This window comes from Periplaneta americana, chromosome 5 (assembly GCF_040183065.1).
Source record: "Periplaneta americana isolate PAMFEO1 chromosome 5, P.americana_PAMFEO1_priV1, whole genome shotgun sequence".
In the NCBI taxonomy this organism is placed as follows: Eukaryota; Metazoa; Arthropoda; class Insecta; order Blattodea; family Blattidae; genus Periplaneta; species Periplaneta americana.
This window is the reverse complement of record NC_091121.1, coordinates 11,505,683-11,532,436: the sequence shown is the minus strand read 5'-3', so window position 1 is coordinate 11,532,436 and position 26,754 is coordinate 11,505,683. Positions and strand designations below refer to the sequence as shown.

The window sequence follows — 26,754 nt, the reverse complement described above, 5'->3', positions numbered from 1 at the left end:
TTTATTATTTAAAAATCTCCCGTTTCTTTGGCCCATTCTGTACATAATTACCGATCATTCTGTATATTTAATACAATATCTAAAGTTTCATTTTACTTTTTAAAAATCTCCCGTTTCTTTGGCCCATTCTGTACATAATTACACATCATTTTGTATATTTAATACAATATCTATAGTTTCATTTTATTATTTAAAAATCTCCCGTTTCTTTGGCCCCTTCTGTACATAATTACCTATCATTCTGTATAATTAATACATTATCTAAAGTTTCATTTTATTATTTAAAGATCTCTCGTTTCTTTGGCCCATTCTGTACATAATTACTCATCATTCTGTGTACCTTCTGTTCACGCGCAATGACTGTGACTTACCGGTTTACAATGCATGTAGTATGACTTACATTCGCATGTTTACAGACATTAAGAAACAAAACACGATGCTGTGTCTTGCGTGTGAAGCCCACATTCTTTTCATTGATGGATATGTTACTTTCTCTCTTCAGACTAATAACGCGACATGCTTAACTGATCACTCGTGGTGCTTTATTAGCATCACAAAAACAAAGGAATGTTGTTGACTCTTCACCTACATGACGGGTTGTTGATTCACTTACGTTTGAGTTGACTTGCCGATTGTCGCCTGCGGCTTTGGCAGGGGAAGGCACTGGAGGGGCGGGGGCACGGCGCTTCTTTTTGGGCTTCGCGCCTTGCTGGATGTATTTGCTCTCCTCTTCAGTAGCTTGATCGCCAACTGGAATATAATCACAGTACTGGTTATTCAAACAAATATTTATTTTACGCTTGCCTTTATGTATCAAAGTGAACAATTGTAATACGAGTATTTTAATCTCTGACTGCCCTCGGTGGTGTACTGGTTACCAGGTTTGCCCTGGACCCAAGCTTCGAGGGCTCAACCCTGGTGAGAATAATGGACTTTTCACGAGACGATAAAACTCCTAGCATGGTTCCCTTCAGACGGATGGAATTAAGAGCTCTGTGTCGTAAATTCAGGGCACTTGAAAACAACTGTTACTCAACCAGGGGCTTATTCCGCTATTCAACTTTGAACCTTCGCAATATTTTCCTTTTCACTTTTCAAATTTTGTAACTTAATGTTGATGAGTTGCATTTTCTAGCCAATTAAGACATATGAGTAATTATACTAATCACTAGACTTCGTTGAATTGCCACACGCAGCATGCAATCAGGTTGCAGATGTACGGTAGTATAGAGGAGGTGAGCGACCGCCCGGTCTCGTAGTATAAGCAGTTCATGTTAAGAGTTGTGACCGGTCCAAATAGATAGAGCAGCTACAGCTAATGTATACCTAAGTAAGCACTTGTTTTTGCATTACTGTGGTTGGACTAGTCAAAGCTTAACATTTGTTCAGTGCAGACAAGAATTCAATCAAACATACTACAATGAGAGTGTTGCTGTTCCAAATAATTGCCCCTGGAATACCCTTACCCCCGCAGCCAGTCTTGACCCGTTGGGGAACGTGGTTGGATGCTGTTAATTATTATGCAGAATATTACGGCAAAATAATGGAGGTAATTGATGCATTGGATAGCACAGACAGTTTCGCTGTTGCAGCTGTAAAATCATTGCCTTCTGAACAGCTATTGGAAGATATTCTGTTCATTGATTCTAATTTTAAAATCGTGTCCAAAAACATTATCCTGTTAGAATCTTCTAAACTACAACTCTCAGAAGCCCTTAATATAGTGGATAAAGTATCACAAACCGTCATCCAAAATAACAATTCACTAATTTCAGAAAAAATTAAATGTGAGTTGAGAAACATTAGGATTGCTAAAAATTCTACCTATTCACAATTTCGTACTGTAAATGATGTACCATCAGGTCACGACAAGACATCTGAAGTTGGTGTACTAAAAAGTAGTGACTTCCCGTTCTTCAAATATACACCTATTACATCGTGTGATGTTGAATGTACATTTTCCCAAATTAAAAACTGTTTAAGTGACCATCGGCCGAGGTTACTTTGCAGTCGCTCAAAATGTACGTAACTCTTCACTGCAACGCACATATTCAAGGATGATGTGAGCATCTTACATTAAATTTTAAGAGTTAATATATCTCACTATAAAATAATTGTATTTTTACATGTTTAGACATTTCCTACTTCAATGATCATTCATTATATTTCTTGAATGCATGGTACAGGTTTTATTGTAACCACAGTATACTGCTCAGTGCTTACATTAGAGGCATACTCCATCCTTTGCACGCCCCCTTCTCATACAGTCTATACCGCGTGCGCAGTAAACCTTACGATTCTCGTGGCAATTCCACGAAGTGTAGGCCTACTAATTACACTGAACAACAAATTTGTACTTTTTGTCTTGCTCCGAAATAAAAATAGATGAATATTACTAATATGTGTGCCCTAAATCTGAATTTGAAATCCAAATTGCCCCATCACGTACCATTTTCGGGGGAAAATGAATTGCATTTTTTATGACAAAACTTATTTGTTTTTAATTTTTCCTGTTACTAATAAAATTACAACACACTAGGGATTCAAAATTCCTCATAATACTTGAAGAATGAGTACTGGATACAAAAATGATGTAACGTAGTTTAAAACACAAAAACACAACAATAAAATATTTCTTGCATGTAATGAGAAAAATCTCGGAATTTGAACTTACATTTAAAATAATTTTCTGGATGACTTCTGTTTATAACTAGACCCGGGACTGTAGTTTACAAGGAACCAAAAATAGTCTGCAAGCATGCTGGATGATGATCTTCCTTTATATCGCCTTTTCATTTCAGATATTTCTTGACGAAACCTTTCCCCATGCTCGTCGTTGACCGCTCCAAAGTTAGGAGGGAAAAAAAAATCCAAATGAGAATGTAAAAAGTGTATTTTGAGAGACATATTATACTCCATTTTGTCATATGCACTTAACATGATTTCCACAACAAGTTCTATGTAGTTCTCTGCCCTAGAATTTCCAAGGAAATTTGAGCAAACGTCTTTGAAAGCGCGCCATGCTATTCTTTCTGTAACGGAAAGTTTTTCCTCAAATAAAGGGTCAGCCATAACTTTGTGAATTTGTGTACCGATGAAAATGTCCTCTTTTAATTTTCCTTCACTCAAACTGGTAAACTTTTCCTTTAAATACTGAAAACCACACCCTTGTTTGTTCATTGTATAGACCTCACTTTGAACTGTTATGAAAATTGCTTAATAGAAGGGACCAAAATCTGTTTATTTATTAGAAGTGCAAAATAATATGCCAACAACCATAATAAACCATAAATAAGTCATAAACTCATAAAATACATTAGCTTTTGTTTTGGTTTATACCCCCAACCCGCGCCAGATTTTTCCTGGGTGAGCGCTTATCGAAAAGTGAAATCATAGTATATATCTTAAACACCTTACGTGATACGAAGAAAAGAGATGCATTTTCGGATTCAGAGCAAATCAGACATAAGGGACACATTGTATTAAGTCGGAGCAAAATTCTTGTTGTTCAGTGTTATTGTTCTTCAGATGAAAGACACAAACTATTTATTGTTTTTGGTTCTAAAGAGTGTCCCATAAGTCTGGGACCATAGGCCAAATCTGAAATAGAGCTTCTTCTTCTTTATTTCTGAAGCCAGAGTGATGTCGTTGAGTAAAGAGAAATGATATTCAAGCGATCCTGTTTGTTGGTAGTCGCAATCACAGGGAATTTGCCCTGGAATTAAATCGGTTGCACCCTCAAAGAGCGCCGATTACACAGAGCTGGGTGAGAAATCTCACTAAAAATTCTGAGAGACGTGGTAGAAAAATTACTCAGCGGATCAACAGACGAGCAGACAATAAGTTTTCTCACGCAACTCTTGTGTAATGGGCGCTCTTTGAGGGTGTAACCGGTTAAATTTCAGGGCAACTTCCCTGTGATTGCGGCTTCCAACAAACTGAATATCATTCCTCTTTACTTAACGACATCACTCTGGCTAAAGAAGTACCTGTAAAGAAGAAGAAATAGTATTTCAGATATTTGACCTATGCTTTCAGACATGGGACACCCTGTAGAATAGGCCCAATATTCTTTCAAGAACATAATCTGCTTGATTTGACATAATTCGAAATCATTCAACTGTCCGAAGACAGGTTTTAACCTCATAAGTAACACCAACACGGCATCACTCATGAGACAACTAAGCCAGGAGATAATGGGGTGGTGGCCAGCTTCTTTCCCTCTCCATTGCATATATCGCTGACTAGTAACATAGGCCTAGTTTCTTACGTGAACAAAAAAATTTTGAATTCATCTTTCAACAATTCTGAAAAGTTTTGGTTGAGTACGTTGCAGAAATTATGACGAATTGACCAGAAATTCAGTCGCACAATGATCAACATCATTGTTCGCCAACTAAAACTCCAGTGTGGAAGTAAGCTTCAAGAATAAATTATTTGTAATGCTATGTTGTAATATTCATTTCGCCCTTACGGGATATTAAAAGAATAAATTCGCTTGTAACAATATACCCCTAACATGGGTGACATTTATTTGTTTTCAATATCCGGCTGCATTCATTTGTTGAAACAAAAGAACAATTCCCAATATCAACAACAGACATGGCCTACATCGTTATCTGCTCCGTGATGATGACCTCAAGGATATAGGCTATACCGGACGTCCCATTCAAAATTGAACACCGAGTTTAAGCGGACATTGTAGAATGTGGAACATATACAGGGCATATCAAAAGTCCGGTAACACTTTCAATATTTTATTACACAAAAACTACTAAAGATAGCACTTTCAAACACACGTCAGTTTATAGTCAAACTCTCAAAGTTCGTTTTACACCTTACAGAGATCCAATGTGTGAACCACGAGTGACTCGGCAGATGTCCAAACGATAATCAAACTCTTCCCATACCCTTTTCAACATATCCTCTGTGACCGTGCCGGCAGCTTCTCGAATTCTGGTTTTTAGTTCCTCTAAATCACGTGGCAAAGGCGGTACAAACACACGGTCCTTTAGTTACCCCCATAGAAAAAAGTCATATGCAGTCATATCGGGTGACATTGGTGGCCATGTCATGAAACATCTGTCACTTACTCCAGCTGTCCACTCGTATGGAATGTCGCTACGCCCTGAAAATTAACAAACACAACTGTCGTGTTTGGGGTACACAGAAACCTCACAGAATCATTGAACATGAGCGAGATTCACCAAATGTGAATGTTTTCTGCGCGTTGTCACAACGAAAACTGTACGGACCTTTCTTCTTCATTGAGGCTACTGTGACTGGACATTCATATCTGGACATGTTGGAGCAATGGTTGGTGCCTCAACTTAGACAAGATCTCGATGACGATTTCATCTTTCAGCAAGATGGGGCTCCGCCACATTTCCACAATGCAGTTCGTGCTTACCTGAATACGGAGATGTCTGATCGTTGGATAGGACGTGCTGGAGTAAGGGACAGATGTTTCATGACATGGCCACCAAGGTCACTCGATATGACTGCATGTGACTTTTTTCTATGGGGGTGACTAAAGGACCGTGTATTTGTACTGCCTTTGCCACGTGATTTAGAGGAACTAAAAACCAGAATTCGAGAAGCTGCCACCACGGTCACAGAGGATATGTTGAAAAGGGTATGGGAAGAGTTTGATTATCGTTTGGACATCTGCCGAGTCACTCGTGGTTCACACATTGAATCTCTGTAAGATGTAAAACGAACTTTGAGAGTTTGACTTTAAACTGACGTGTATTTCAAAGTGCTATCATTAGTAGTTTTTGTGTAATAAAATATTGAATGTGTTACCGGACTTTTGATATGTCCTGTACATTAGATTAGTGAATGTGTAAGCTGTGGACGAAAGCAGAAATAGACTTATTACTGTATGAGTGGACTTTGAAAAAGGAGGACAGAATGTGTGGATATAAACAATATGATTGGACGTTATGTCTTTGGGCGGCGTGTCTAGTATTGGTCAAAAGACAAAGCCCTCCCCTAATGGCATTGGATTTCGGTAATAAAAATGGAGGTAAAAGTGAACATGACAACCGTTTCTTTCTGTGTTTTGGTTTCTTGACTTGTCCAGTTATCCCAATATTATCCGATGTCGAGACGTGTGAGTGGATTATCCGGTTTGAGTTGTGACTATAAAATGAATCAGCAACTTTGTGCAGTTGAGTGAGATTAAAGTTTTTACTGTAATCAATGCGGTGGGAGTTTTCTCGGTGTTTTTTGCACTACGTCACGTGTGGAAACAAAAAATTTCCGAGCTTCGTATTGGCTCCATCACTAGGGAAGGCCAAGAGGGGGAACCGGTATCTGCTGGCTCAGTTATACCAGAATTTGCCGGTACCTTCCAGGACTGGACATCAAATTTTACATGGGGTGGGTATAACTTATAACCAATACATGTTGAGGAGGGACGGAGCTATCGAAAGGAGATTATCTATTGGTTATCTTTCAGAACAACTGACGAATTAGAAAAGAACAAGAGCTGTCGTACTAGAACCTATCGTCGGACATTATGAGAGCCCAGAACTTGTACTCAGGTGTGAATTGACGGGAGGGATGCCGGGATCGTTCTCCCTTGTGGTATTTGGTGTCCCCCTCTCAAAAGGTATTAATTTGTCCCTGTCTTCAAATGTGTAATTAAGAGTTTTAATATTGTATATCTTAGATATAAGTTATTATGCAGTACATAACACAGGGGCGGCTCGTCCATAAGAGCTGCGGAGCTGCAGCACTCCCTGCTTTGACAGGAAAATAAAAATAATAATTATTTTAACTTGTAGAAGAATTGTTACAGCTTTTATTGGTAAATTGCTTTACATTTCATCTGGCCGGGAATATGTACTATTATCTTATGCATTATCTTTTTGCGCGTCGACTGTACTGGAATTGACACTGCATTCAAAGTCCTGGGATCTGCAGCGTGGGACAGATCATAGACAGTGTGTCTTGCTTGGTCAGGGGGTAGAGAGCTGAAGGGAAGCAGAGGGAAACTGCCGCTGTTTAAAGCCCATATTTCGCTGCAGTGGCTTGCAGAGCCAGGCCACAAGGGAAGATCTTTCCTCTCCTCCCACACCGCTATTGTAATGCTGCGTCAAATGGACTCTCTATTCCCTTGAAACTTAATGGCAACATTTTTATTTTCTCTTCACATACTTATTGTTGTAGAATCTTATCGAGTTAATATACGAAATTGATATTCTCTTTTGCCTTATTATTACGTATATATCCAGTCTCCAGCAGAGCCTAATATTTGCCTTAACTCAAAATGATTTCAGGAGTATAATCCTTTTGATATAGCACGTAAAATACGAAAGAGACTTCTTTTCCAGTTTTAGAAAATTGTTGATTATCAGTATATCTGAGTGTTGCTTTGGTGTGACGTTTTAGTACCGTAACTTAACCAGTGCAAATGTGCAAGCATGAGTGTGTGTGAATTACAGAATATTAATTTTATTTTTCTCAGCTTCCCCTTGCGGAGAAAACTGATGTACCGGTAATGAAGTGAAATTAAAGGGTCGTTCGTTACCCGACTTAAATCTTACTCAAGCTTCATCCAGCCGAAATAGAAACAATGAAATTTACGCTGAGAATTTGTAGTTGCCTCCTCTTCGGTGGTGATACTGCATGGACTAGGAGTGGTGTGACAGATTTAGGACATTTGCCCCTAAAAATTAAAAAGAACGAATCTTCGCAATCTCACCTGAAAAATGTTGCTTCATTGGCTATGTTAGGCAAAACTAATATTGCTGCGCAATTGAGTGAAATGAACAGAACAAACATTCTCAAACATAATCAAGCAGTGAGAAACTCGTGAAATTATTTTAAAATATATTGATTGTATCAACGTTTGTGGCCAATATGAACTTCCCCTTAGGGGACATGATGAAAGAACGATTCGAAGAACCCTGGTGTATTTCATGGGTTGCTACATTTCGCGAGTAGGCCTAATCTAAACGAGCCTCTCAAAAATCATTTGGAACATGCCACTGTTGAAAGGTAATTCTAAGACAATTCAGAATGAACTGGTAGATTGGAAGTTGAGTGTCTGCCGATCTGAAATTCAGACTGAAATCGATGGTATTAGTTTTTTTTTTTAGCGATTAGCAAATGATGCCACAGACATCTCCCAACTATGTCAGGAAGTTTTGGTTTTTCGACATGTAGTGCATTTATTTTTGTCCTATACTTATTAGTAATGGTATCAAGAAGTGAAATTTGTATGTACCAAAATCTACTGCAGCTCTCCCAATCCACAAGTTCACGAGCCGCCACTGACATAACAAAGATTCTCATTTCTTCTGAACGTGGGAACAACATGAGTCGGCCAACACTGCTGTTATTATGATCAGTATTTTACCGAAAATTAAAATGTTAATGTCTCCCATGGAAAAATATTTAATTCGCACCCTGCGTGGGAAGTATGGAAGAGCACCATTGGCTGGCCTGTGACACTACGTCAAAGAAACATTTCGGTTGTCAAGGATAAAAACATTTGCAAAGTCTTCAAATATAGACTAGAAGAGAAGAAAATAAAAATATTTGTGGCCTGTAGAGAAAATAATTATTAATGCCAGATAGCCTACTCCATTATAATAAAAATATTGCTAGTGAATTTGTTAAACTGTAATTTTCCGGATTAAACAGGTCTCACTGATTATAGGAGTTATATTTCAAATTTAAAATTGTTATGGTCGCGACCTGTTATTCCTGGCGTGACTCCTCCTCTCTGCTTACGTCTTAGAAAGTCAAGGCTCTATGAAGTCTAGACAAGTAGTATCGTTCGCCATTTTTGTTCTTTCGTTACCGAGCTACTAGACGAGGAATCTATTTGCCACACCGTTAAACATTACCATGTCGTAGCTTCTATGGTAATAAATCAAACGCACTGTAATTCAGCAAATAATTGAGCGGCAAATAACGTCCTCGTGTGCTTTATGCGAACGCCAACGAAAGAGCCAAAATGGCGGACGATTATACAGTAAGTATTTATCCAGCCTTAGGAAATGCTTTACATCTTCATCAGCGAATCACAAGATGCACACGTTTAAATGTAGCCGACCTGCAACGTGATTGGCTGCCGGAAATTAGAGCGACGGGACTATAGATGCGTTACACATATGAAACTTCATCATGTCGCTTACATTAAGTAGTGTAACAGCCAGTACAAATTAATTTACATGTGCCAGGGTGCTTCAAAAAGTAAAGTAACAAACTGCAAATCACTGGGTCCCAGGTTGGGGCTGTAGGGAGGATGGTTCAGTACCGAAGAATTCACGCGTGTTGTTGGCTGTGCGTGGTCTGGTGTTGTTTTTCAGCAACTTAAGACCTGTTGAGAGAAGTCCAGGTCGTTTTCTGTTAATTGCCTTCCTCAAACATCCCAGCGTGCGACAATAACTGGCAGCATTTACTGCCGCTCCCCTGGTGAGGAAATCAACCTTAAGTACGCCCTTGTAGTCCCAAAAGACCATCGCCATAACTTTATTCGCGGATGGAGCTGTTCGGATTTTTTGCGAGGTGGGGACGTTGCGTGTTCCGTAACATGGATGCTTTCAACCACTGATTTCAATCTCTTCGGACCTGGATGGTAAGTGATTCAACACCGATATGGTCGTGGCTTCAGGGACTTGACGCAGATTTCTTTTATGTCGATATCGATGTCTTGATCTACCGTTAGAACAAGTATTTGGACAAGTATGGTGACTATGTTGAAAAGCAATGCGTTCCAGTGCTCTACTACTTACTGTGTATCAGTAGATCTGCCTGTGAAATACAATTTGCCCATGAGAGCTCTTGTTACCTTAGCCTACTTTTTGAAGCACCTTAGTACAAGGTAAGTAAAAAGTATGGAACATTGATTGCAGCTTTCCTGTTTTAATTTTATGAAGAAACTCTACATACAAAAGTTATTGGGAGTGAAAAAAGAATATTTTGAACATTTTTTCATAAACTATGTCTTTAATTTATAAAGACTGTGCCAAGGAGCCTATTTTTTTTTGTAACACAATGTAACTTATTATTTTCCCATTTTTGGATTGTTTGGATCTCAGAAATTAAAATAGTAATAATAATAATAATAATAATAATAATAATAATAATAATAATAATACTATTGTTGTTATTATTATTATTTTGCTATTTGTATAAAACAAAATTAATAGCTTGCGTAACCAAAACCAATCAATCGACTCCTGTATCTCCTCATGAGGAGCATAGGACATTCACAAAGTGCCTCCATCGGACCCTATTTGTAGCCAACTTCTTCACTTCGCTCCATGTTTTCCCTTCCCTAGCAATTTCCTCCAAAACTGTTCTCTTCCATGTATTTTTTGGCCTTCCTCTTGTTCTGACACCTGGGGGTTCCAATCCAAAGCCATTCTTTCTACTGCTCCATCTTCTTTCCTGATTGTGTGCCCTATCCAATTCCACTTTCGTCTTTTGATTTATTTCTGATTTGTTATCTTCCATAGTTCTGAGTTTGTGATTATATCTGGCTATCTAATTTTTTTAATTCTTCGTAAACACATATTAACAGCTTGCGTAACCATGGAGAATATTAACATCTTTCAGATGGTAGATCTATACAGAAAAATATAGAGTGTCATTTAAAAATGTTTCCGATAACTTCACAAGTCGCACAACAATGATGTCAAGACTGGTTTGTTTTTGTGGAAAAGCATCTTTTAAAATATACTGTTTGACGTGTCCAAGCGCTTTTCTAAAAACATTTCCATTTAGCTGTAGCAGAAAATATGCGTGACTTTTGAAACGCGCTGTATAATGCACTTATTTAGATTTTTATGACACAATTTTTAACAACTTATTTATAAATTTGGGCATTTTTAAATACATTCAATTGAGAATAAATTAATATAGGTAGTAGTATAATCAAAACTGTTCTTTAAGTAAATTTTAACCGTTCGTTTTTGTAATACATTTACTGAATTAAGATTAGTTTCTGTGATCTACTCCAAACAATAATGCCGTATTGCAGTGATGTCAACTGATGCCCATAGGAGCAAGCGCGCGCTTTAGAGCCCAGGAGAGCCTGAGCGCTTTCCAGCGGAAAGGAAAGAGACAGTCGAAAGCGGTAGTATATACCGCTTGGTCGAGCTATATACAGGGATGGCCAGCACTGATTCAATGGATAAAGGGAAGAGAACTTATTAAAACTGTATCCATGTTAATTTTAAGATTTGTCTGAGAAGTATAGTGCATTATAAGGATGTAAGTTTTGATTTTAATGCTCATTTTTCACAAGTATTTAGTTTGCGTTTTTATTCAAAAGGAATATTTTCTTAACTTTTTTACAGAAAAGTGAAATTTTCAGATATGTTTGCTTAGTAGCCTTACAGGTACTAAAACAATGTTTTCGTAAATATAATATATCGTAAATACGTATTACTGAAGATAGTGTATTAAAATGTTTGAAAATATTCGCATGGAAATTGTTTGTAAGGAAATGAATTAACAAAGCAAATACTGTTACATCACAAACAAAAGATATGTGCCTGTGTGTTGGTAAAACGTCAGCTCTATAGCTTCAGCAGCTTTCGAGATAATTTAATATTCTGATAACAGAAAGTTGCGCACCAATATCACCTAAAAGCACAATGCGATAAGAGTTTTATTATGTAACTAGCCGTACCCGTGCGCTCCGCTGCACCCGTTAGAAATAAATATAAAGTAATTACAAAATTAAAATAGGACGTTTGATCCAGGGAACATTCGTGTTTGATAGAAGGATAAATCGTTTAATATGTTACTTAATTTAAATTGTATTTAAAATATTAAAATGCGATCATTTTGATCCAGAGAGCACTCATTTGGTGCAATGACAATTCCTTTAACATGTTTCTTAATTGTTATTACCAATTATTTTTGGAAAAGCGAAAATTAACAGAAAAATTTTGGCTACAGATTTATTATTATGTTTATATTATATTATGAAAAAGTGTGTTGATAACGGATGTACTCGAATTAGAAAGTTTTTAATTTGTTGTGGGAGCTCTTGAATCTCAGGAGGAACAACTTTTACAACAGCGCAACATAATCTGCTTGGCTCATTACCCAATTTTTTTGCATTGCATTTATTGCATATGTATTTTATGTATTTTAACACGATTCAATAGAGCATAGTTAAAATTTGAATTATAAAATAATGGATTGCTAAGCTAACGTACTATTACTGCATACTAAATCAATACACTCTCGTTGTTCGTTAATTCTCTGAGATAAAAATGAATATGTTCGTAAACATTATTATAAGAAATACAGGAAATGAATATACAGAATAACCTATCAAGTTTTCTGTGCATATGAAGCTATTTTAATCTTACCTGTCCTCAATTCACTCACAAGTTACTGTAATAACGTTATAGCACTATGTCCATCCAGAGAAACTACACTTTCCAATGATGAAATAATAATTAATTATACAAATCGGTTAATTTAGCTTCCGATATTACTTCATAAAAACACAGAAACATTGTCTGTAGGCTATGTTTCATAGCTTTCGATTGTTGTGTCCAAGGCCCCTTATAGACAAAGTCATTTGTTTTTTATTTCAATACACCGCCTTAGATGGCAGTTATTTTAATTTTAAAATTCATTTATCTCATTAAATATCAGTCCTATCAAAATGTTTCAAAGAATAAAACTTATCAAAAATTATTTTTAAAGAAACGTTTGTTATGTAACCTATTTCACAAAAATCAATAATAAGCGAGATATTTCGATTTATTTAATTCAGGCGCTCTTATAACCCCCTTTTAAATAACGTATTTTGAATGCCACATAGCCTATAATCTAAGTTACAACGAACTTAATTTATATTCCAATTTTCATCGAAATCGGTTCAGCCATTATCGCGTGAAAAGGTAACAAACATACAGACAGACATACAAACAAAAATTAAAAAAAAAGCGATTTTCGGTTTCAGAGTGGTTAATTATATATGTTGGGACCAATTATTTTTGGAAAATCGAAAATTACCAGAAAAATTTCGGCTACAGATTTATTATTAATATAGATATTGTTACAGTTAAAACATATACCTAGACAACTTTGCTTTGTACTATAATATTGTTTTGATTACTTTTATAAGAGTAAAGATACCATCAATATCAATTTCAACTTATCATGTCATATTCAGTGTCTTTCTTTGGGATAACACTTTCTTTATGTTTAATTCACTTAGTACAATATAGTTGTAGTTATTATGGAATTTGTGTGAATATTCCTTCTTTACTCTTTATTATGTTATTAACGCTTAAAACACAACTGCAATATTAGGCTAAGAAATAGGTGTTAGTACTTTTGTTTTACAGACAATATAGATAATATTAAACAGAAAGAAGCCATATAAAAATAACGACATAAAATTTCACGTTCCGTTTGAAGTTTGTGCACCACTGTTTTCTTAAGCCAACAGGCTGCTTATGCCTCCTAGCATACCTAATGCTTAATGCCCGCGCACGACGTTAAGGTCAGAAAAATGCGCTTGCTTTGACATCACTGCCGTATTGAATGATAGACAGGAAGAGGACTAAATAAATATTACGCATAACTGTAGCCTAATGTCTAAGTAACATGAAAGATTAAAAAAGTTATAAATTGTTTTATAAGATCCTCTTACAAAGATAAGTAATGTGATAAGACATTTTAAATTCTGTTCAGTGATGATATTTCAAGGAATCGTTGTCGTAGGACAATGCCGTTCCTTCTCCTGACCACAGTTGCTACAAGTAACAAACATGTCATTAGCAGGGCGGATTAATAAAATGAATCATCTGCAAACTACTTCACGGAATTCAACTCTACGTGCTTGGCCGGTTAATTTATGAAATAAGCCGTAAGTCAGCTGGCATTGCAGTAAGTACAATTAAGAAATAAGCTGCTGGTCACTGTTGAAAGTAAACATTATAACGGCTAATTAATTATTATGCCCTGGTAGCCTCTGTATGCACCAAACTGTCGCCTCTGCACTTGTACAATGGAAATGCACTTCACTCCACGTTCTGTATGGTTCAGCTGACCTTGCAAATATACTCTGCCAAGCAGAAAATTGATTTACATCAGCAGCTGCATACTCGGAATGAAGTAATTATTGTGCTAATAGCTAATGTACAATAATTAATTGTTTACATCTCGCACATACAATTCCCTGAAACATTTTATCTAGCAATTTGTAAACAGATTAGGCCTACTTGAAAGAAAACAACTAAATACTGGATGTACAGAACCTTAACATTCCATTAGCTTCTTAGTTCAAATAACTGTAAAGGCAGACATATACATCTTCTATTTGTTACGCAAGACTGTCCAGGAATCAGAATAGGTCTAGGCCTATACAGAGTGTTTCCGAGCTAGTGTTACAAACTTTCAGGGATGATGGGTAAGGGCACACGTATCAATTTGACATAAGGAACCCTGGTCCGGAAATGACTGAGTCGAAATTTATAAGCAAAAATAGTTGTTTGGAAATGAAATAATTTAATTCCTCTGTACACCTTATTTATGTTTATTTATCTGTACATCTTAACATAATGTATTCATCTGACGTTGTTTACGCTGTCTACCCACAGTATTCCATTCAGTGCGCTGTCTGAGGGGTGGGGACAGGAAACTACACTAATGTAATGCGTAATGTGTAACGGACATGGTCGGTCCTGATATGCACGTCTGTAGACAGCAGTGTATGTGTACAAGCTGTAGTGTTCAGTCGATCAGTCCTAGTTAAATGGAGGAGTACACGAGAACGGAATATGCAGACCTGATTTTCGAATACAGATGAGCCAATGGGAACAGTAGACAAGCTCACAGATTGTATCGGTTAAGTACCCACGTAGGAGACATCCGGCCCATACCATCTTTCCACGACTGTTCCAAAGGTTGAGGGCAGGAGGGCATGTGGTGCCAAATTACAATTACATTTCCACATAACTATTTTTGCTTATAACTTTCGACTCAGTCATTTCCGGACCAGGGTTCCTTATCTCAAATTGATATATGTGCCCTTCCCCATCATCCCTGAAAGTTTAACATCAGGCCGGAAACACCCTGTATAAATGTATGGAATTCAGCCACGAGCTGTTCAGTTAATATAACACGAATATACAGTGTGGTCGAACTTGGAAATATCTGTCACCTACACTTCACACTTCTTGAATAATTCCTGAGACAAGTTGGAATTATTTTTCTTCTTTCCAGGCTTAAGACATTGTGACTGTTCCTATCTCAAGAGTTACGGTAAATTGATATTCCCATCTTGTAACAGATCTTCCAGGAAATCTTTATCTTTTTTCCTTACTAATGGTGGGGACTTGATAGTCCATCATTCGCCATTATGAAGTCAGTTCTGTACACTAATATACCGACAGACTCGTTGCCCAGGGTGCGACATAGAAGGCTGGTCTACGTTAGACCCGCGATGAGATGAGATGATGACGGAGACTTGTTGGGATGCCACAGGGGAACCGGAGCTCCCGGAGAAAACCCCTGCGTTACCTGTGCCTAGCACAAATAGGGGATACGCAGGAGATCGAACCAGGAGTCCACAGGATTAAAAAATTCCAGCGCTCCAGGAAATCTATTCCTATTGCTTTGTAATTAGGAGCAGTTTAGGAATCTAGATTTTGGTATTTTAGCATGTGTTCGTATCAGTTTCTTTTGTAGTTCAGTTACATTTTTTTTCAGTTATTTGTTGTCCAATTCTCACAACCATATGTTATACAGGGACATCATTTTATTTTACTAACATTTCTAATATTAACCTGGCTATACCTTTGGATCAACGATTAAGAACCGGAAACACCGTTTGCTACCTCCTTCCACAACTGGAGTTCGATGGTACTGGCGTAATATGCAAACAAATCACTTTACTAGGTATAGAAGGAAAGAAAAGTAGTTCATCCATTTACGTAAACTAGGAAATATCGCGATTTTGAGTTTGACAATTTTCATTAGATTTTTGTTTAATCAAAATACAGTACAGTATTAACAATGACTGTTTTTACTCACGAACTGAGCTATCCATTCGGACGTATTCATTATGCAGTGTAGGCTATATTACACTGTCTACAGCACATTAGCGTACACTATAGAGAATGAAGTTAAATTGAAAAATAATCAAAATATGGATATTTAAACACATTTTTGAAAATGGTGGCCGTTCATTTCGATACAGGCTTCATTTCTAATGTGCATATTATCGCACTATAGACTATTTTACATAATTCCAATTACCAGGTTCGTACTTTGTATCAGTAACTCATGTTGAAATAATTCTGTACCTACTCTATAAAAGAGGTCTTACGTACTGTAAATTCAATCTTTATTTCTGCCAGATCCGAAAAGATAAAATTACTCAGACATGCTATCTACTGTCCGTTCAAGTGGTTACGTCGCAGCGTCGTAGAAAGGGAGGAAATCACGTGACAGTTAATTACTTAACGAGGCCCTTTTATTTAAGTTATTTTAAACAATTGTATGGGTATAATATTACGAAGATGTCCAATTCCTAACAGAAATTAATGTTCTCAGAAAAGAGCTAAGACAGCCCAGCCACTAGCATTTACAGAGAGGCGAATAGAAGCAGGAGGGGGAAACCAGGATGCGACGTAGGCAAATGGAAAAAGATGCAATAATGAAAGCTCTTTCGTCACTGGAAAACGCGAACATATTTTTGGAACGTACTGTTTACTATGACCGTAAGGCTACTATGACTGTATATGTGGTCTTGGATCTGTGTGGAGGACGGTTGAACTTCATTAGTAGAAGGGGTGGGAGTGAAGTACATTCAAAAACTCAGGTACAATAAAAATTGAAGTAAAAATAAAATTATGTCCCTGTAGAAGGTACTACCATTACTTTATAACTCCGTATGCTACTCTGTAGTGTTTTATTTATGAACAAGCATCATTAGAGTAACGGTGTCGTCATATCCGTCGTTAATTTATTAGGCAGATAGGCTTATTGGTACCTTTAAATTGAAAATGGCGCGGTTACAACTGAAGATGTAGAAGAGAAGAAACTGAAACAGATTTGCACAGAATGGTACATAAGTTTGGGCGATATCAGATGGGTAGGCCTATAGTCAGCCACATAAAACTTTATCTCTAATGAACTGGTGCCGGTTTAGGACGCCTATAGCGAGACCAGCTCCACTATCCGGGGTTTGGTACTTCGATCTCGTGACGGCTACAGACCTGTCTGACCTACTAAGCCCTCCCCATAGCATCTCTGTGGTATATCCTGCTCTGTAAATATCATTCCCCGCATTCAACGGAGTTCTTAAGATCAATAAATCCCACAGTAAGCTTAGCATGCAGAACCTCGGTTTACCTTCTGCGAAGATAAAAATAAAATTAAAATGTGTTTCAAAATAGTGTTATTACTTTGACAAATCACTCCTGTACTGTTTAATTTTATAGGCAAATGGGCTAAAAGATTCTTAAAAAAAGTAACAAGAAAAATACCCTAAACCCGGCTAGTGTATGCCTACAGCTTTAAGTTACTATGTTCCATATCTTTACGTAGGAGGTTTGTTGACTCATGTACCGCCAGTCAGGGGAAGACAAGAAGAACAAGGGGATTACACGGAGAATAAGGGGAATATAAGGTGAACAAGGAGAATATAAGGAGAACAATGAGAATGCATGAAAAACAAAGAGAATATAAGGACAATAAGAACAAGAGATATAGGCCTACGAGGAAAACAAAGGAAATACAAGGAGAATAAGGGGAATACGAGGAGTACAAGAGAAATACGAGGACAACGAGAGGAATACGAGAACAATGGGAATATGAGGAAAACAATGGGAATACGAGGAGAATAGCTAATGAGAATACAAGGAGAACAAAGGGAGTATAAAGACGAGGTATTTCAAGAATAATGATCAATCAATCAATCTTCTTAATGTATCCAGCTGTTTGCTGACAACATAAAGTCCACTGTAGTCTATTCAGTTGTTGTTTTTCACGAGAAATGAGGGGTATTTTGATCTGTGTTCATTATACGAGTAGATGCCTGTTGCTGGTAGCCAGAGGTGGGATGTAGTCGATATATACTGCAGGGCTGTGTCTTCTGCAACTGGTACTGATGTTTTTAATTTACTTCTTTTGTGGTTTATGGATGGACAGTATAGAAGAATGTGTTCCAGATCTTCATCATGATTATTACACCAGAGACAAGTAGGATTATCAGAAATGTGAAATCGGTGTAGGTACAATTGAGTGACAATGTGACCTGTTCTGGCTCTTGTTAAAATGTTTGAACATGTCTGGGCAAGTTTTTTGTACATTTCCAGGTCATTTGGTTTCTTTTGTACAGACTGTAAAATTTTTCCTTTGTCAGAAGAGAGACAATTGTTGATCCATAGATTTGTAAAATGAGACTTTACTAAAGCAAAAGCGTTGGATTGAGATATCACTTGAAGAGGTGTTGGTTGCAAATATGTTGCCTGTTTTGCAATATTATCGACTTTCTCGTTTCCAGGTATACCACAATGACTAGGTATCCATTGAAATGGTATTTCCTTTTGGAGTTCTTTTAGTTTACTTAGTTGTTTCTGAATTGGAATAATTCTATGTGCATATAGGTTTGGTACATATTTAATTATATTAAATATAGCCCCCTTGGAGTCGTGGGCAATCACCTTGTCGTGGTGAGGGGGCTTAAACTTGTTGTTTAAGCTAACAAGTAACGAAGAGGTACCCACATAAGCTGCATTTCCACCAACGCAGTCCCACTATATTTTTCACTGTTTATATTCATGGAGTCCCTCAGTGTAAAATTTTCCGGAGGTAAAATAGTCCCTCAATCAGATCTCCGGGTAGCGACTGCACTGAGAGACGCCAAGAATCGTACTAAAGTACTTATTTGGAACACCAAACGTCAAGAATAATGATGAAATCACGCTATTCACTGAACACTACTCGTATAGATTATATTTAAGTTCAAATATTATAATGTTTGTTCCGGCACGGTTTAGATTCGATTCTGAACTGCCTGCTCATGCGCAGTAGCTCAACAAGACTAGAACTGATTCCGAACCGGTTCTGAACTCCCAGTTCCCTGTTCCAGTGTGCTTTAGAACTCGTTCGGAACAAGTGAAATTGGTTCTTGAACTGGGAATTCTGAACTGCTGACGCATGCGCAGATGATTTAATTTGAAGTTATGGTTCAAATGCATCGAGGCTAGGCAGATTAAAATAAGACAAAAATAGTCTATCATGACTGATTCGCGATATATTTTACGGAGAATTAAGTTGGAAAGATGGATATACTTTTAATATGGAAGAAACTCCAAAGACCGTGAAAGAAGAGTTCAAGAAATGTTTTAACAATGCAAAATTCCGAATTAATTCTTACACCATACACACTGGCGCATGCGTCGAAAGAAGTTCGGTATTAGTCCGGAACGCTTTCTAAAGTATCGAAAGAATATCTTCGACAATGTTACTTAGTTTTCTTTGATAGTACTTTAACTTATGGTGTAGGTAGTCCTGCATATTTGGGCAATAGTGCCGACGTTGACATAATTCTTATTCATCAAAAGAGGTCGTTACGTATTGTTTCGGGTTCCTCTTATGTAGCACATTATCGGCCTTATTCAAAGATCTTAATATTCTCACAATTGTTAATTAGTAGGCCTACATATTTAATTGTAAAATTAATTTACATAATTTGCCGTTATTCAAAGACCTTAATATTCTCACAGTTGTTAATCAGTACATATTTAATTGTAAAATTGATTTATACAATTTGAACCTACAGTCTCAATTCCATACTTATCCAACCAGGAACAATCATCACCTTTTAGTTCCTTCCTATGTTAGACTAAGTAAGAGAAAAATTATTTTTTTATCAACGCAATTTACATGTTTATCAAAGGCTGTCCATACTATGAAGCTAAGTAGGCTATAATTGTTTATGCTCGACCATGCCGAAATGTAGTAATTATACACCTGGTAGTAGCCCTTTAATGCACCTCATTAAAGTACACCTATTCATTAAAGTTCAGGTGTTCAGCCAATGACAAGTCACCTTTGTACAGTTATAAAACCGCAAGTATCGATTATTCTCGGATATGCAATCGAAAGACAATTAGCGAAAAGTCACGGAGGCTGGAAATCCAATACTGTCGCAGAAGGTTATGTTCTGTTACTATAATAATTAGCGTCAATTGTAAATAATATTAAAATAAATTCAATTTGTCATCTCGTTTTTCAATTCTAAGTCAATTTCCAGGTTATATCAGACTAATGTTCATCTTATTCTCTATCGAGGTCAATGACATTCGGCCTCGGAAAAAATCAATACTTTCGCGTCTGCGCACATCTCACAATTCAGGTCAGTTCGCACATAACCATAACATGACCTAATTTTGAATAATTTCAAGTTAGAAATATGGTTGAGCATAAAAAGTCGTATGAAACTTGCCTATAATGGTAATTAAGACGCTCGTATGAAAATTATGAAACTCGCTTGCGCTCGTTTCATAAACAAACATACTTGCGTCTTAATTACTACCATTATAGGATCGTTGCATAATGTACTATTAAATCTGTTCTTAACATATTGCTTCTTGATAAACCGTTTTACAATATTAATGAGTTTGTAAATGCTCGTGTAAATCTTGTTCATTAATTCTTGTCTTATAAGTATTACTTCAGGCATCTGAAGTTCTTGACAATAAACTGAATTGCATGCTGGCACAAACCTAATGGCCTATATGAAACAAATGAAAGTAATAATGTATTGTTTATTTTATTATTAAAAATCTTCAACGAGATTGTGAAAATTAACATAATTCACACATCGTTAATTTAAGTTTATATCGTAACTATGTTATTTACTAGTATTATTATTATTATTATTATTATTATTATTATTATTATTATCATCATCATCATTAGGACCCGTGGACAGTTATCAATGATAGTTAAATTGAATGCAAATACGCAAGCAGTGAAATAATTTGAACCCCCTTACCTTTGTCAGTTTCTTCATCCCTATTGATAGAGGCGATACGAAAGCAGAATTGAGAGCTCATAGTGAACTATTGAAATTAAATCTTCAATATTGTAGAGTAATTCTCTATTTGGTTGTTCTGCTATCTCAACAAAACACAACTAAACACATCACACTACGCTTCTTGTAGAAGACTATCCAGTGTCGCCAACACGTATATTTTGTAAAGCGGTGGAATTCATTGTTGCGTCACATCCATCCCAACAAGAAACCGTCAAAAGTGCTGATAATATCTTTTTATACTTTCTCACAGAAGAATTTCTTTTATGTGGGAATATTTGCATAAATATATGTTTATGTAGCATAATTATAATATATGTATGTAAATCATACTGTTATTTGTAATACAACTACATACAACATTAATAATTAAATTACGACAATCATAATTTTGTTATGACCCTTGAAGATAAAAAGACTGTATAATAATAATAATAATAATAATAATAATAATAATAATAATAATAATAATAATAATAATAACGAAATCAACTGCTATAGGTAGTATTAATCGCAATTATTTTAGAAGTAATATTTGTATGTGTACACAAAGGATCATTATGCAATAAAAATACGCATGGGATTTCCTTTCATTCTGACGATATTAACATCCAAGGAGGCGGTGGTTGTGGCCTGGATATTGAGAGTAATTTCCAAATATTACGATAAAATAAATAATTCATTAGGCCTAACGTTTACGCCGGGATTCACAAGACTCTTCTTTTATTTAAATAAATAAGTAAATAAATAAATAAATAAATAAATAAATAAATAAATAAATAAATAAATAAATAAATAAATAAATATTAATATCTTCGTAGCTGTGATATCTTCCATACAGGTAGTCTCTCTTTCGTTTCCCTACGAGTCCCCGTTAAAACAGTCACAAATTCCATGCGCATTTTTATGACCCTCTGCGTACAGTAGGCATATAATATGTTTAGAAACGAATAGTATAAATTTAATAGGAAAATAATTTGTTAATCTATTCATAACTAAGGTCCGGATTCTCAGATTTTGATCAGTTTTGTTATTAAATTTGAATAGACCCACCTTAAAAAATGCATCCATTTCACACAATGAAGGAAAATAATTTATGAAATTTAATTAACTTAAACATGCTTAAAGTGATGTCACAGTCTAAAAGCCTCAATTATTTGACTGGAGGAAAATACTGTCATATGAATTTTACTGGACCTAAAAAGCATAAAAGTGATATCACAAACTAAATAATATTGCATTTGACGGTGAAGTAAAATACACAAGTTGTATTGAGCTCAAAATGTATAAAACTGATGTCGCAGCCTAAAATTGCCAAAATAATTGTTTTTGGTGGTAAAGAAATTATGCCAGTTTTATTGAATCCAAGTGATGTCAGAACCTAAAATTACCCAAATAATAGCTTTTTATTTAAAGTAGAGATCATTAACTTTTTACTACAAATACTTCATATGTGACATTTCCCCATCAATTGACTCATAAATAATACTAAATATGAATAAAATTCCATCAATAATAGGCCTAATAATAAAAATAATATATAATATTAAACTGCCCCCTATTGAGGGTAGCCCTTACGGACTCAGTATACCCGCAAAAAAATTATTATACATATGTAAACATAGATATTAAATTTTAAAGAGGGGAAACAAAGAAAAGGGCGTGAAAAATTACAATTGCTATTAATGTGGTACCATGTGATTAATTAGGATTTGGCAGGATTTTTTAACACAATTATCACAATGTCATCCCTCAGAGATGTTGGCAGAGCAAACTGCCGTCGAAATTCTTCGAAAAAAGCTGGTATAGTCCCTCGAGCACCTATGAGCAAGCCGAATACCTCAACGTGAATTAAGGCATATTTCAGCTTGAAATAGTTGACTGTAGGCTCACAGATCGACTTCTTCTCAAGGTGGACCTCGGCTGACTGATGACATTCTACTTCAAAACGTATCGTGGGGTCCACAATGATGCCCTGTTTAGTGTCAGCATTGTACTTCAAAATATCTACTCGTCTCGTTGACTCATTTTCAGCTAGACAGGAGATTTCTTCTTTTACTATCCAGCCCTTATTTCTTAATGCGGCAGCAATTTTGGATCTTACAAGATGGTGTCTAGAATTCCTCAAGAGCAATCCCTGTTCACAGAATCCCAAGACGTGTGCTAAAGTTCCAATCTCCGGGCAGCCATGTCTGCACCGGGTACCGTCGAGAGATCTGCCGGGAACGGAACGAACAGCTGCTAAATTTGCTGCCATTTTCAGGCTAGATATCCATTCACTAGTGAATCCCCTATGCAACTAGACGGAATTTCCAAAGTATTTTTTTGTGTCAGTGATGCTCACAACATATAGGTCTACATTTCTGCGAAAATTCCAAAACCTAAAAATCGTATACCCTAACGAGAAAATATAAAGATGTTTAAATTACGTCAGAGAAAAAAATTTAAAGCATTAGGCTATAAAAATATAAAATAAAATAATAGTCTAATAGGAGGACAAATATTAAAATATTGTGACAGCGACGTGAGATTCGAACTCACGACCAGCGTCCCGCAAGAGAGCAGACCGCGCGTGAGCCGACACGGCTCCACGGAGCACTGAGGGACGGCGCGCGGCGGAGAGAAGAGAGGGGGTGTATTACGTCAACACGACGAGGGGAGAGTGCGCGCGCAGCTGCTACTTACGGAGTAAAGGGGGACGGACCCTCCCGAATCTTCTAGAGAAGTCCGTCCGAAGAGCAGCAGCGTGCGAGATAATTCGAGAAGTCGTACTTTCCAGAAACTGTGGTGTGACTATAAATTGCGCGCGCAAGTGAACGCAGCAGCAGTTTTCAGTTGATTAGTCAGCCAGTCAGTGAGTAAGCCAGAGCAAGCAAGCCAGTCTTGTGTACCGGAGTTCGGCTCGAGTGTGCGTCCGCAACTTTGACAGGATCCGAAGGCCTGAGTTCGAATGCAGTGGACCGCAGTTGGAGGGACCTGAGTTCGAGTGCAGTGGACCGCAGTTGGAGGGACCTGAGTTCGAGTACAGTGAACTGTCTCTGAAGGTCTGTGGTTCGAGATACTGTGAACTCGAGTGACTGAGCTAGAAGAACTGAGAACTGATAGTTCTGATTTGTAAATAGTGCTTTGTAAATATTAGTTAAGATTAACAGTTCACTGTTGTTCGTAATAGTCCAAGTAAATTGTCATTGCCGTCAGTGGAGTGCTATAACGAATACCGTGTTGAGTGAAAATCCTATTGTTGACGAGAGCGTTTAAGGTGAATTGTAGAAAGGAATTATTGTTGGAAGAATAAATTCCTATTGTTGACTTGAAATAAATTCACAATATTACAGAAAGTATGCAAATGTCCCCACAATAGTAGCTGAAGCTCTGGGGCTCTAGGCTCATTTACAAGGACAGTAGTGGTAACTAGATGCATCTCTTGGACTCATTACATCATTGAGTGTTGTGCCTTGAGCCATGCCGACCTCAGGGTCGGGGAACCTTGCTAGTAACTGGCGTTGTTACACAATCTCCACTGCAGTACAAAAAGAAGGGCCAGAAGACTCAGTCTTTGAAACTTGGAAGCAACTAACGATTATATAGAATAGGTAAGTAGGCCAACAGATTATATAGGCTCATTTGTCTTTGACGTTCACTTGAACACTTATTATAAAACTAGCCGTACCCGTGCGCTCCGCTACACCCGTTAGAAATAAATATAAAGTAATTACATAATTAAAATAGGACGTTTGATCCAGGAAACATTCGTGTTTGATAGAAGGCTAAATCGTTTAATATGTTACTTAATTTAAATTGCATCCAAATAATTAAAATGCCATCATTTCGGTCCAGAGAGCAATCATTTGGTGCAATGACAATTCCTTTAACATGTTTCTTAATTTTTATTATATGCAACCATAGTTTAATGAAGATTGACATCATTTAGATTTAATGTGTAAGTTATACTTTATTTTACTTGTTATAGGTTTCCATTGAATTATGGTAATAACTTAAATTTAACCCTTGTTTTCTATGTATTAAGTAAATGGCGTTTGGCCCACTATGATTCTGAATCCTTCAAATAACTTAAATTATATTATATAATATCACATTAGATATATTATATTATATTATATTATATCAGAAGTTACTGCAATAACATTATAGCATTATGTCCATCTAGAGAAACTACACTTTCCAATAATTACAAATCGGTTAATTTAGCTTCCGATGTTACTTCATACAAACACAGAAACATTCTCTGTAGGCTATCTTTCATAGCTTTCGATTGTTGCTGTCCAAGGCCCCTTATAGACGAAGTCACTTGTTTTTTTATTTCATTATACGGACTTAGATGGCAGTTATTTTAATAATTTTAAAACTCATTTATCTCATTAAATATCAGTCCTATCAAAACTTTTTAAGGAGTAAAACTTATCGAAAATTATTTTTAAAGAAACTTTGGTTATGTAACATTTTTCACAAAAATCAATAATAAGCGAGATATTTCGATTTATTTAATTCAGGCCCCCTTATAACCCCCCTTTTAAATAATGTATTTTGAATGCCATATAGCCTAAAATCTAAGTTACAACGAACTTAATTTATATTCCAATTTTCATCGAAATCCGTTCAGCCATTATCGCGTGAAAAGGTAACAAACATACAGACAGACATACATACAAACAAAAATTTCAAAAAAGCGATTTTCGGTTTCAGGGTGGTTAATTATATATGTAAGGACCAATTATTTTTGGAAAATCGAAATTTACCAGAAGAATTTCGGCTACAGATTTATTATTAGTATAGATATAAAACTTCTTAACAACTTAAAACTTTAAAAGTGTTAATACTATTTAAAAGTTCAGCTCGTGTTACTTTTCGGTGTTTTCTGTCCAGCTGCAGCCTCAATAGTTCAAGAGACGCTGACGAAGACACGACACCAGTGTCGAAACGGTGCCATCCTTCAATAAGGTGTATTAACTTTTCAATAGCTTTAACACTTTTAAAGTTTTAAGTTTCTAAGAAGTTTTATATAATACTAGTGGCTTGTGCAGCAAATGCTGCAAACTAAGTTCATTAGAAGTTCAAATTAAAATTTTTCAAATTTATTTCCAATGAAGAATACCAGACATTTTGGTAGTTATTTCCTTCCATACGCCTCTGAATGGTTTTCTTTACGCTAAATACTTTTTATTGAACCTATCCATCTTCAGTTCTCGAGTTTCAGTGCGAAAACGCAAGTAACAGTGTCAGGACGATCATTCGGTTTTTTCATGTGGGAGTAAAGCAATAGCTATTTCAAATCATTTTTGATTGTAGGTGAGGAAAATGTCAGATTTATTGCTAGCATTGAACATGACATCCACGGAAGACAGAACGTAGCCTTTAAGCTTATGAAACATATGAATAAAGCAGAGAAAGATACTGCAAGTATTAACATTATTACAGAACACCAATGGATACAACACTACAGAAACTTATGGTATGATGAAAACTGTGAAGAGAATTATTATGTAGAAAGTGACAGTAGTTCTATAGATCAAATAGACATAAAAGAATTAGAAGCGGCTTTAAAAGTAACAAAAAATAGAAAAGCTACTGGATTGGACGGAATTAATGCTGAACTAATTAAATATGGTGGAATGATATTAAAATTCTGTTTCCTTCATTTTCTGAACATGTGTTGGAAAAATTGTTCAGTGCCCATGGAATGGAATACAGCC

At 36.3% G+C, this 26,754-nt stretch overlaps 1 protein-coding gene across 3 annotated transcripts in view; it reads right to left on the bottom strand.

Moving 5' to 3' along the window:
• Positions 1-26,754, bottom strand: part of LOC138699462 (enolase-phosphatase E1-like) — a 148,345-nt gene that overhangs the window by 13,033 nt on the left and 108,558 nt on the right. For all 3 annotated transcript variants that reach the window (XM_069825353.1, XM_069825352.1, XM_069825354.1), the window contains one exon: positions 614-750. In XM_069825353.1, coding sequence (XP_069681454.1) covers positions 614-750 — 137 coding nt within the window. The remainder of the gene's footprint in view (positions 1-613; positions 751-26,754) is intronic.